Source organism: Thunnus thynnus, chromosome 16, assembly GCF_963924715.1.
Source record: "Thunnus thynnus chromosome 16, fThuThy2.1, whole genome shotgun sequence".
NCBI lineage: Eukaryota > Metazoa > Chordata > Actinopteri > Scombriformes > Scombridae > Thunnus > Thunnus thynnus.
The window spans coordinates 26,086,518-26,100,163 of record NC_089532.1 but is presented as its reverse complement, the minus strand read 5'-3'; the positions used below and the strand labels follow the sequence as shown (position 1 = coordinate 26,100,163).

General features: G+C 38.2%; 2 protein-coding genes across 2 annotated transcripts in view; both read left to right on the top strand.

Annotated features, from left to right (window-relative positions):
• LOC137199911 (myelin transcription factor 1-like protein) overlaps positions 1–9,429 on the top strand; it is a 120,549-nt gene extending 111,120 nt beyond the window's left edge. Inside the window, exons 18-23 of the mRNA XM_067614522.1 lie at positions 1,857–2,078; positions 2,732–2,826; positions 3,401–3,504; positions 3,636–3,779; positions 4,849–4,911; positions 6,738–9,429. Of these exons, the coding sequence (XP_067470623.1) occupies positions 1,857–2,078; positions 2,732–2,826; positions 3,401–3,504; positions 3,636–3,779; positions 4,849–4,911; positions 6,738–6,878 (769 nt within the window). The 3' untranslated portion in view covers positions 6,879–9,429. The remainder of the gene's footprint in view (positions 1–1,856; positions 2,079–2,731; positions 2,827–3,400; positions 3,505–3,635; positions 3,780–4,848; positions 4,912–6,737) is intronic.
• A 3,573-nt stretch (positions 9,430–13,002) lies between these two features.
• The window catches only part of LOC137200409 (peroxidasin), a 56,826-nt gene continuing 56,182 nt past the window's right edge, over positions 13,003–13,646 (top strand). Inside the window, exon 1 of the mRNA XM_067615202.1 lies at positions 13,003–13,103. The gene's annotated coding sequence lies outside the window, so the exon portion shown is untranslated. The remainder of the gene's footprint in view (positions 13,104–13,646) is intronic.

Here is a 13,646-nt window from a genome sequence, read left to right as displayed (position 1 = left end):
AAACTTCAGAAGTGCAAGGTTGTAGCAGTTTAGTGAGGGAAGATTCTGCAGTCTCTGGTGAACTCCTGCAGACACACAGGTAAGAGAAGACATAGAGGCAAGCAGAGAGGGAGAGAGAGAGATTGATTGGACTCCACTTAAATCCCACAATGGGCTTCTCTGGCCTCAGCCCTGCAGCTGCATTGATTTCTCTGGTGGTGCAGAGCACAAACAACACACTCTGGCCATTCTCGATCTTGTCACTGTTGGATTCTGAGGATAGTTTGCCACAGGAATCCCTGTCAGTATGACTAGCTGATGTTGAAATATATCTGACACTAATTTTATTCAACATTTGAGCTTTGGAAGGAACTTTAAGAGATCACTCTGAGAAAATAGACAGTATCATGACTTTACAGCAAGACATGTGACTATAATTAAAAAATGCATGTAAAGAATTCATCAGAAAGAAGCACATTCATCTGATTTAAAGAGTAACTTCTGATTTTATACATCAAAGTGTGTTTTCAGATGTTGGTTGCTGGACTAGTTTGCTGCCAGGCTTTACCAGTCTGGCTCCCAGGTCACTGATGAGGTGTCGTGAGCAGATATCTGATACAAGCAGATAAACATTTATGGCTTTAACTGGCATTCAAAGTTCCCTTCCGAGGATAAGGAAAGGTGCAGTCATGGGAGGCTAGACAGAATTTAAAGACATTCGTAGAGCAGTGTTTCTTACACCTAAATGAGTCATAAGCCAAAGTATTCACAGATCTGTAGAGTATAAAAGAGTGCAGGCATGCTTTCATTAGTTTAAATCCCATGCTGAGAAAAGTGGAAGCCTTTGTTCTAAATAGTCCAGTGGATAGAGAGATTGAAAAAATGTGGACTGTGAGGTTGAGAGAACTTCATTACAACCAGTTTACTGTGTCAACTGATAATCAGTTGTAATGCAACATGGGCAACATTAGAGGGTCTAAAGGTACTGGGGAAAGGCTGTAAAGGGATGTCAGCCTTGACAAGGAAGCAAACTATTACTTTGATTAACTTTAAATTGAATTTGGTGTTCCTCAGCGGTAATATCAAAAGTGGCCCCAACTAAGGGACTCAGATATCTACACATAGTGGCTTTATTTAAACGGACATGTAGAATTTAAGAGAACAGAAGAAATTCAACATGTATTAGATCCCAGATCATGAAAGAAAATTTTATACTCAAAACACCTGTTTTTACCGTCAGCTTTATCTTAGTTTTACTGCAAAAATAATTTAAAAGCATGTGTGACAAACAACATAATACTCAGACATATGTCCAAACATCGCCGTATCTTTTTGCAGTCAAAAGGCGTGACGTTGAACTAAACCCAGGTAGCTGCTATTTGCAGACAGAACTGATACTTTCACGGGTGAAACTAGCTTTAGCCATAATCCATTTTGCAAGGTGTGACATTTGGAATAATTTACTGCCTCATTGCATCTGATTAGCACTGGTGTTGATGCACTGTCAGCATTCCAAAACAGTGATAAGCCTGCCACTGGGACAGTGAATAAATAAGATGATCGTATCTTTGTTTATATCAAAGCAGAAGAGATAGCGGGAAACAGAAAAATGAAGTTTGCACGTACAGTATATAGTGTTTTGGTACTCAAGAGGCAAACAGACTGTAGTATATGCCAGAGAGCCAAGAGATGAGACTCAGCAGGTCACTGTGATGTAAAAAATGATGACAAAGATGATGGAGTTACGTTTGAATACTGTATGTAAGCAAATGAAGGTAGCAGTTGAATGAATGAATGAGTATGTGAGTGAAACAATGGAAATCAGTCTAACTGTTAAGTGAGTCTCTTCTGAGTATATTTAACTCTTTCCCCTCCAGGTGTCCAGTCCCAGGTTGTGATGGTCAGGGACACGTGACAGGGAAGTATGCGTCGCACAGAAGTGCATCAGGATGCCCCATAGCTGCCAAGAGACAAAAGGACGGCTACCTAAATGGCATCCAGTTCACGTGGAAGTCTGGCAAGACGGAGGGCATGTCCTGCCCCACACCGGGCTGCGACGGCTCGGGTCACGTCAGCGGCAGCTTCCTCACACATCGGAGGTGGGTCTCCAGAACCTGGCTGTAGTACTAAATAACCACTCTAACAGCCAGAAGAAGCATGCAGGTTTTATATGTTTCTACTGGAGCCTGAACTTTCTACCTTCTTATTCTATCTTTCTATAACAAGGATAGATAAATTCAAAAATACAGATTTATTGATCCTATTTTGGAACTTACAAGAGAAGATGGAGAGCAATGGTTCATGATGCATTTTAGCTTTAAAGTGGTATTCCATCAATTTTATACATTGCAGAAGAGTATGAGTAAACATGGGGGTACATGTGGGACATGGACTGTATATGGTATTTTACCAGTCTGGGAAGGTCCAGCAAAATTGTGCTATTGGTTGTTTTATGGGATCAGTAGGATCCAGTGTTTTTGAACCATACTGGACTAAAAGTCAGGATATCTCGACCTCTGCTGCATCAATGTTTTAATCTCTCTCTTGTGTGTCCTCCAACTTCATTTAAGCATAGTGTTAAATCCAGGAGTACCCCTTTACCCCTGACAATGATGGAATGTTTCTTAACATTGCTTTAAATGAAACACTGTATGTTTGTGGACCATGTAGGCTCCTTGTGTGTGCGTGCATGCATGCCTGCGTGTGTGTGAACCAGAATATACTGAGACATACTTCTCGTTGCTTTCTCCAGTCTGTCGGGGTGTCCACGCGCCACCTCGGCCATGAGGAAAGCCAGGCTCTCCGGAGTGGAAATGCTAACAATAAAGCAGCAATGTGCCAGCAACGGTAACTACAACCACCACTCACCCACACAATACAGCCAATCAGTAACATGGATGTGGAATGATTTACTGAACAGAGTTCCAATTTCAGATAATAAGCCAATCAGGAGGGTGTGTGTGTAGCGATCAGCGTCTGAGTAAAGGCCTAAATTGGAAATAAACTGCCTTTCAGGGGTATGGTGTAAATAATGAGAAGAGTGGCTCCAATCTGGAGGAACAGGGCTGGGTGTAGTCGGCAGTAATCAAACGTGGAATATTTGAGCTAGTTTGTGGTTGTGCGCTCCATCTGTTTTACTAACACTTCACCCTGGACTGCAGTGAATTTCTGCGGTTCATAAAGGGACGTGACAGGATCATAATGTAATTTGTCTGTGGGATTGTTGAGTCTTAATCAGCTAAAATGACCTGCCTCAGTTCTATTGTAGAGGTGAAGACAGGGACTCACAATGTCCACCGAAATTCTTAGTTAGCTACGGAGTTTTATTATGTCATTTTTAATTACTCCAGTCGAACATAAAGGCTGTTAATCTAATTTATAACTGAGGCCTTGTAGTAACGTGTTAGTTCTTCCTCTGTAGGACTGGAGCATGAAGAGGAGATCAAACAGCTGGATGAAGAAATCAAAGATTTAAGTGAATCAAATTCACAAGTGGAAGCAGACATGATCAAACTCAGAACACAGGTAAGCTGCTTCTTGTCTGCTACATTCATTGGTCTGTGTTTATGCATGTCTGACTCAGCAGTGGTATGTACCTGCCTGTAAGTACAAAGCTGTACTGTAAATATCCTGTCCTCCTCGCCTGCTCTCCTCAGATCACAACAATGGAGTCCAACCTGAAGTCCATAGAGGAGGAAAACAAGGTGATTGAACAGCAAAATGAATCTCTCCTGCATGAGCTGGCCAACCTCAGCCAGTCACTGATTAACAGTTTAGCTAATGTCCAGCTCCCTCATATGGTAAGGGCCTCCAGGAACGGCAAGCCGGCAAGTTGTAGAATATAGCTAACCATAGCATTCTAGCAGCTTAGTGATTTATTTGTGTATTTAGCCACAGCATATTGTGCATGCTTAGTCTACAGTGTGGAGCATTGCTTGTCTTTCCAAACATTGAGGGGGAGTTGTGAGACGAGGCTTGATTGGACATATAGTTTTTACAGTGGTAGCAACTCCAAGAAGTGAAATTATTGCTACATTCAACTGATCTCCATTAGATGAACAAAAAGTGTACACAGTACAGTATATATTGAGGTTTTGTCTGTGCTTTAAAGAGGTATGATGGTTAAACACTTTCTTGTAATTGTAATGGCTGTAAAGATTACAAAGTGGTTGAATTATCAAAACAGACTGATGTCTCATTGTCATTGTGAGTCTGAATGTTCGTGTTTTTTTTTATCAACGAGAACCTGACAGTGTTTTTAGTAAAATAATCACTGACAAATTATCCATGTGCTTCACACACCTTAATCTTTTCATTCTTCCTTGTTTGCTATTGAAGATAAAGCATAAAGTATTACTTTACATAGCTAAGAGTTTTATATCAATGATACACTATTTAGTCTTGTTTCACATTTATTCTTGTTTCATTTAGTCTTTCCTTCACAGTGTCATTCCTTGTAGTCTTGCATAATGGATCATTTAACATTCATTGACAAAGGAATGAATTAAAAGTCAGTTAAGCATCTGTATCTAAGATCTAAGTGGCAAGCCATTTTATACTCATATCCTCCTTTTATATTACAGCAGTTGTCCAGATATTTAAAAAAATAAAAAAAAAACATCAGTGACACTGCAGTAAAATGAGTTGAGGCAGTTATGAGTTTTACAGTAATGAGTGGGCCTGGCTCTGTGTCTGTCTTAATGTCTTGTATGTCTTTTCATGTCCACTTTCTACTTCTACAGTTAATTTAAGAGCATCTGTATGTGACTGTATTTGAAATACAGCCGCCTAGTGTTTAAACTTGAGAATAACAATGTATGTTTCTCAAAGTAAGCTAACAGAAATGTGTTGGCTCCTTTTCTTCTATAGAAACCACTGGCACACAAAGAGCCTCCTTTAAGGAATAACAGCTGCTTACAGTTGCACCAGCAAGTAAGACAATGACTTTTGCTCAAGCTTTACTCAGTTTCACTATTGCATTTCACTATTTAAATCTTGTACTCCTCTATGATGTTGTCACTCTTATGGAGGCAAATAAAGGCCAAAAGGATTTTAATCTTATAAGAAATGAATCACCTAATAGTGAAACTTAACTACTACTGAATACCTGATGTTTCAATTTTAAATACTGCTGAATTTATAACACTGAAATATTTCATCTCTTTGATGTTATGTGGTTTGAATTCCCTCTTTGATATTTCTGAAAGTCTAGTCAGCAATGTCAAATTATACTAAAATTTGATATTAAGTTTTGTTTTTTATTTGTTTGTTTGCTCCTCAGATAAAAGATAAGTGCCCAATATTCAAAATATAGTTTTAACTTGATCAGACTCAACTTTTCATTTTCAGATCTAAAAATTAGTCAAAAAGTCAAAATATGAATTTGTTCAAATTTTACTGGTGAAATTCAGACGCTAAAATTAAAGATATAAAATCCAAACTTTACACTTGGGTTAGCTAGGATAATCATTTGTGTGTGATGGAATCAATCAGACTTCTGTCCTGTCTAGGGACGGGATTCATCTGCATTTTATGAAATTCAAATCCAGAATCAACTGTATTTACCAAATCCCTTATCCAATCTTATCAGGTTTACCTTCCACATTTGCTAGTAAAAAGGCTAAAATACTCAAAGATGTGTAACCACCTCTTGTTGGCTTAGAAGCAGAAACACAACAGTTTTTATTAGCAGCCTAATTAATATTCACAACCTGAAAATGAGATGATTATTATATGAATCTGACAGATTTAATGAACAGAACTATGAAGCTGATCAGATTAAAATGCTGATATTATATGAATCCAAGTTTAACTTGAATATTTTTAAATTGACGTGAGGTCATCAGCTGATCATTTCTCTAGAGAAGAGTCTCCACTTTGTGAAACAAAAAAAAACACACAGTCCACCAGTGGTCACACACTGGTGTTAACAGACTGATGTGTCCTTTCACTCACAATCTTTGTCTTCAGTATATGTTTTCCATTGATCTTTGCTATTTAAAAAGCACAAGGAGACATAAAAGGTTCAATAAGAGATGTGTTATCGTCGGAGCTAAACCAATCCTCATCCTACATGGAACCAGCTGTCAGAACCCATCAGGTTACATTCTGTCAGTCTCCTGATCCAAGAAAGAGAAGTTCATATGAGTGATTGGAAACCCTGCTTGCTTGAATTGCCTGAATTTGTGAACGGAAAAAAAAATCAAGGTTTTGGAAATTGCAGAACTTGAAATTACCTTCTGGGAATTTCAAAGAGGGAGATTGAAACCACAAATATCTCAGAACTATATTTCAGTGATATCAGGATTTCAATATTAAATACTCAGTAATGGTTACACTTCACAATTCAGCATTAAGAAACATATGCGATTCAGATTGTAATGGCCTTTCTTTGCTTCCATACATTTTCCTTTACTCATGTCTTTCTCCTTTGCCATTAACCACATACACTATGCATGTGCTCCTGTTGTTTGTTCTCATTGTGTTTTATAATAGTAGAGATCAGTGAGCATGAAATGGAGTAGAATGAGTAACAGTGTAGCGTCATTGTGAAAGTAGTTTTGTTTATTTGTAACTTTGAATTGATACACTGGCTTGTAGACAAAGCTGCATTTTTAACAGCAAATAATGTTTTGGTGAGACACCTAACCCAGAAAAATTAACTGAATTGGATGTAATTTCAGACGAGAAGATGTTATGTTTTTATGTTACCTCTGTTTTCCTCTAATCGCCTACATGTTGTGTCTTTGGTCCTGCAGGAGCCAATAAGCGAGCAGAACTTTGACGCCTACGTGACCACTCTAACGGATATGTACACAAACCAAGACCAGTACCAGAGCCCAGAAAACAAAGCCCTGTTGGAAAATATCAAGCAAGCTGTTCAAGGGATCCAAGTGTAACCATTGAGCAAAGGGAGATTTTTGTTCCCCCATCAGGTGTGGGTGGTGTATCAAAATCCACAGACAAAAAGGCAGTGATGGTTTGGTCTCCTCGGTTCGGTGCAGTAACTTATATAGTGTTATATATTCTAAATTCCGTTCTTTCAAAAAAAGAGGTATTATGCTTAGAGAGACCTTGAGATAATTTCTTTCTTTCCTTTCTTTTTGGGTCTTGCTTTGAGGAAGAACATAAAAGAGTAAACCGCAAAATAGTTTTTGAGGACATTCACATTTTGTACGTTTTCATATGAGCTGACATAGTGTCATGTAATGTTTCTAGCTGCTCATGTATGCACATTTTTAGTGTATATTTCTGAACAGTAAGCTAATGATAACGGAACGAGAGTTCTTTTTATTGCTTGACAACAAAGCATTTTAGATGAAAAAAGCTGAACTGGACAGTGAAATAAAAATGAAAAAACCACAAGCAAGGAGGAAGCTACTTATTTTTCTCCTCACTGGGTGATTTTGGACTCAATGATTTTAGATGTTTTTTTCTCCTTCTTCTTCTTCTTCTTCTTGCGTGTAGATTGTTCAAGAGCAAGAACTGGTTTGCGAATCGCTTTATTTTCTGACAATGCTTGAGAAACGTTTGTGTTTTGTTTTGACGAAAAAAAAAATGATGTGTAGCTGTATGTGGGGGCATTTTTAATTGGTGCTGTAAATGAACCTGGAGAGGAAACTGACCTGACGTATGTATGAATGTATGTATGAACAGTTATATTGTAAACATCATTACACGGAAACCCGATGGTGGAAGTCCCATTATCTAGGAGAGCCAATTAATTCCTAGAGGAACACATCTGTGCGGTGCATGCATTCACATGCTCATCCTTAAATAATCTCAAATAGAAATGATGTGTAAAGACAATGACCTATAGAGACCACATTCTAGCCTTTCTAGTATCAAATCTGCTCAATTTCGAGACTTGTGTTGCTAGGATCAAGAAACGTCTCAGCAATATAATAACTAAATCATTTGTTTATAATAGGTACGGGATGCAATCTGCAAAGGAAAAAAAAAAGGTTGGGTATATGCAATTTCTTGTTTATAAGCATAGCGGGGTAACATGAATCTTTTTAATATAGCCTATGTAAAATATTGATTTTTATACAAATCTTTTAATACAAAAAGTCTTTTTAAAAAAGAGGAGGGAACCTGGACATTGAGTTTTAGAAGTGAAAGTATATGAGTTCCACTTTTTTTCTGTACGATTTTGCACAGGGACACCTTCGTTTCCATGTTTTGATGTTCTTACAGAAAATAAAAGCAGTACCCGAGAGCCTGAGAGGAGGGTTTCAGAGGGTTTTGTAAAGAGTATTTATAGAGTATGACAGCAGGACTTACAGGGTCACTGTCCCCACTTATGTGCCAGTAGACTATTTGCACTTGTCCTTGAAGATATTATCCTTACGTACGGCGGCGTGCAATTTTCCAGGTGACCTCTTTGGCACACGATTGGAGCAACCAACTGCTTGGAGCCACTGTAGGTGTGGATTTAGTACCACTGAAAGAGGAAGAACAGGGACTTGAAATCAGAGAAGAGGATGATTATAACCATAGCAGTTATATTGTAGGCTATTATCAAGTGTAAAAACATTAACAATGTTCTTTCATTTTTGCTATGTTTTAGGAAGATGAAGTTATCCCCCAGCAGCACTTTATATCTAATCACTGTACAAAGGATTAAGTAGTCAATCAATTCAAGGTTTTAAAAAAAGCAGAAGAAAACGAAGGCCTGGTGAAACGAGACCTTCGAGGGGTGATACAATCCAGCATCACGCCCATATGCCTGACTGTATGCACCCCTCCATTCTGTTGTTCTAGTTGTTAGCGGTCATGTTCAGAATTTGCCTTTTTGAGAGCTAATGCAAAAGGTGCTTGTCATTCACCTGATTGAATCTCATCTATTGTACTTTACTGTCCTCTTTCAGGACTCTACTACCCATCATCCATGACTGCATACGCCTTTTTCCACAGCATCGTGTCTGCAGCTTTTTGCCAATATAGTAATGCTTCAGTAGAGTAATAGCTAGTACCAGTTTTTGAATTAATTCTCATTATCAGTAAAAATGGAAAAGGGATTATAAAGCACAAACCAGCTGCTCATCTGATGTTGGTACATAAATAACAAATCTGAAAAGAGTTATCTGTGACTATCTATAGGGAACACAAAAGGGTTGTCACATATTTAGAATGCTGACTTTTCATATAAATTATTGTGAATTCATCAGAGTTTATTATTTTATTTGAGCCATTTAATTTTGAGATTGATTTCAGTGACCATTAACAAAGACAGGATTTTGTATAAACTATTGTGCTCTCTGTGAAACTGAAGTTTGATTTATTTTTGTACTACACAGCATGGATTTGTTGACATTTTAATTTTGCTATAAATGTGTGAGATCACAAGTTGCTGTGATATTTCATTTATAAATTGTGAACTTTGTACAATTTTTGTCATGCTGGATGTTGACACATCTTACTCTGAATAAAGAAAAAAATGTGTTGCCAGAGGCCTGTAAAATGACTTCTTTGGACTTGTTTTGTATAATGATTCTCCAGAATCTACAGTATGTTCATAATTTTAAAATTGTTGCAGTAAACTCTCCACCAGCAGATGTCAGCAAACCCAAACTATGCAGTACACAAATCCACCACATGTATGCTGTGTGTTCTCCAAACTTAACTGATTTGTATCTTAATGCCGCCTCCTACTTGGTCCACAAATGATCCTTTTGTCGCTGATAATCTCAATAGGAAAAGTGAAAAACGATTTAAGTAAACTACAACTTTACACACTTTTTTACTGAAATACCTTTGTGTGACCAGCTCTTTAATTAAGATGAAGATGCAGCCATTTCAATTTGTGATTTAGTCAAGATGCTCCTCTTCACAATAGAGCAATTAAAGAGGGCTACAAGGCCCTGTTCCATATTGATCTTTCCTTCCCATCTCTTCATCCTTCCAATTCCAGTACATTTTAAAAGAGTTCTGTTAGCGGTACTAACAGTTACGCAGCATCCTACACTACCCATAATGCAAACTCAATAGCTCACCTCAATAGTCTTTTGTTAGACACAGTGACCCATGTCTTTCAAACTGCACACCCCTGTTTTCTGACTCAGACTTTAAGAAGTTGTAAATATTCTTTAAGCTGAGTTTACTCCAGTAATGTCAGCTGCTCACAAAGCCACAGAAGACTGTTTTCACAGGCTGAACAGTCTTCCCAATAACTCCCCTTATAAAACCAGTGAAGTGCTCATTTACCACAGCAGTCTGTAAGTATTAGTGCAGTGATGCATTTTTTATTGTTTTGATTCTACACTGGATTGAGACTGAAACATTGACTTTGAGGTTAATGAGCTGACTCTCAGCTTTAACAGTTTTTGCAGGTGTTCGGATCCGCTAAGGGTAGACAGTGTAGTACTTGTATCAATTTTTACACTTGGGTTGCATGAATAAAACCTGTTAAATTACAGTACACAGACAAAGTTTAATTTAAAATGGTCTGTATTGTCACAGTACCAGCCTGTGCCCTCTAGAGAGCAGGCTGCACACTGGCCAAACACACATTATATTGTCAAATTCTTTATTTTATTCCTTTGAGCTGGCACTGTAGAGTTTGCTCTGAGCGTGTAGTCAGGCTAATTTACCATTGCACCATTCTCATTTGCATTGTAGTCAGGTGTTAGTCAAGGTGTTTGTGGGGCTCTGTGTGCTCCACTTCACATTACCTGCAGGAACCTGAACTGCCAAACAGGAAGTGGGAGGCTCCACAGGGCTTTATAGTGGGGGGAACCCAGACTTTACCAGGTGGGTTGGAGTACACAGGGGGATTATTAATTGTTTTGGGGATTAGTCTTTTAATGTAACCCAAACAATATGTTTGTCAATGTTTCCTATAGTAAGACTCTTAGAATAACATGTAGACCTTGTCCATGTTGTTTTAAATAGAAAGGTTATTTAGATTACTCAAATGATTGTAATCTAACTTTGGTTTGTCTGGGGAGGAGGGGTTTCCTACATAAAAAAGCAAGGATACAAGCTCCTCTGGGTCATTTTGAAGTTAGTCCAGTTCAGGTGCAGACCTACTGCAAGTAGCATGTGCTAGCTGCCCCTAGACACGGGCCTAGTTTAGGTTTTCTTTTAGTTTACTGATGATGGTTGTGCCTATGAGCATTTGTGACATCACGACTACTTTGGAAGCCAATCATGGTCCAATATTCAACTTACACAAGTGTGATGTGGACACTCGAAGCCTCCAGTGCACAAACACTGAGAATGGACTTTAAAGTGAAGTAGGAGACATCTTATGTCCAGCAGTTAATTTTATGACAAACAATATTTGCATATTCATAGATTCTGGGATTCTTAATGAATAAAGTGGTAATTAATTAGTGTGGAAAAACTATATCTCACACACATTATTGTTCCAAGCAGAGTATTTTATATGTCTTAATGCATGTCTGGAGGGGATCTTTAATTATTATAGGGAAACCTCTTGTTAAGCACTCTCTCTATATCTTTGAAAGGTCTACAGGGCCTTGGGTCTTGTATTATTTAATATTTTGGCAATTTTGTCTTTATTGGACACTTGACAGTGTAGGGGCAGACAGGGGACGAGGGGAAACAGAGGGGTATGACATGCATCAAAGGTCTCCAACTGGGGACGACAATCAAAGATTCCATGTATTTAATCAGGAAGAGTCTTCAGACTGACTTTTCTAAGGTAAAATCTAGTTCATTATTCTCTCTGTGCATACAGTACAGATCGCTAGAGAGTGCACTCACATTTGGATTCCTTTACTTTACCAGGGTCCAGAACATCTTGTACATATTCCTTATCTTCTCCCAGCGTCTGGACTGGCATTGTTCCACTTTTAAAGATGTTTTAAAAAGTTTGAAGTGTAGCCAGTGTCTCCAACCACTAGCTAAAAGATCTATCAGCACAGCATTAAGATCCATATCTAAATGTCAACAGGTGGGTGCCATCTTTTATTGGCCTTGCCCTTTTGGCCCTTTTCATCTCTCATTTTTTTATTTTGCTGAGGTGAACATGCGTCGGTGTCGTCAGTCTGTTACCTGCACTCTGGCTTGCCCTGACAAATAGCCACAGCTCTGACATCCACAGACTGACACAATAACAAAATTAGAGGGAACATTTTTTTACAGTGGCATGAAGGTGTCATGTTTCAGTTCCTCATCATGAACAGCTAGTTAGCTAGTCAACATCAAAACCGTCCCAGTCAGGGAGAAATTAAGGAATGAATCTGAAGTGTGAACACACTGGAGAGATGGTGTTTCACAATACACTGAGAACAGAAAGAAATTCTTCATCTGAGCTGTCAACGTTTAAAAATTCCTTTTGTAATATATGAATGTGATCTGGGATTGTCATGTTTCCTGTCTTCCTCTCAGGCTACAGCTCACAAAGCAGCATGAACAAGCAAGGCACATACATTGTTTCACATGAACCTCTGGGGCTACATCTGATAACTCTGCCTGGAGTAGACAAGTATTGTACTCCATCCAGAGTTTGACACAAGAAGACTATTTTTACATTCATCTGCTGAATGGAGAAAGTTTCTCTGTGCTCATCAAAAAACTGAGTTTAAGGTGTGTACCTACAAGCAGGATTTATGACATCATAACTAGTTTGGAGCCAATCATGGTCCAGCATTCAATTTAAATAAGTATGATGTGGAAACTTCCTTTATATTAGTCAAACTGAAGGTTCCAGGTATAAACATGTTTATCTGATATTGGTATTTAAATAACACATTTTTAAAAGCACAAAATGTGACTTTTTCTAATAGTGGCATTATGTTTTGTGATTCTGAAAAATGAATCTTAGTTGTGTCAGGCCTGTAAAGTTTACATTGTATTTTACATACTGATACTGAGTGTTATTCCTACATTTACCAGCAGATGTCAGCAAATCCAAAGTAATAATAAAGGAAGGCTGCGGCGTGTAATATTAATGTTGCAGGTAAATGACTCCATGACTTCATGTAAACGTTACTGCTTATTAAAATAGGTAGTTCTGGTTGTCGTTTCTGATTGGTGCACCAGTTGGACAACATGCTGAAGGCACAGTAATTATACACACCTGTGATGAATCAAAATGCTAATTAGCCCGCCAGTTAGAATGAGCATAACCTACAGTGCTCGTGGAGAGAACGGTAGGGTTATCTTATTTTTACAGTCATACCATAAAAACCTAAATATTTATTAAACAGTTACAGTGAAGCCAAGCTAAAATAATACTAATATTAATCATAATAATATGTGCTTTTGGCCTTCCAAACTGACTGAATATGTGAGCTTTCTTTGCATTCCTTAGTTCATTTTCGTCATATTGAGCTATTTTAAGATCCACCTCCTGAAGGCTGTTTTCAAGGCCAACATTTCAACATGTCAGGACGAGCGCAGGTCTAATAAATAACATTAACAATGATTGCATTCCATGTATGCCAGTTGGTGGACTTTGGTATTGTGTATGCCAGCTCACCAGCACAGCCTACCTTTACTGGTGAATTGTAACAGAACTCGAGTAGGCCTACATGTGGGACTACTTTACTTTAATATTTTCATTTCATGCTTGCCTACGTACTTCTACTTCACTACATTCCAAAGGTTAATACTTTTTACTCCACTTTTACAGAACTACTGATTTGCGTTCATAACATAAGATTATCTTAATGCGTCACATTGTATAAGCTAAC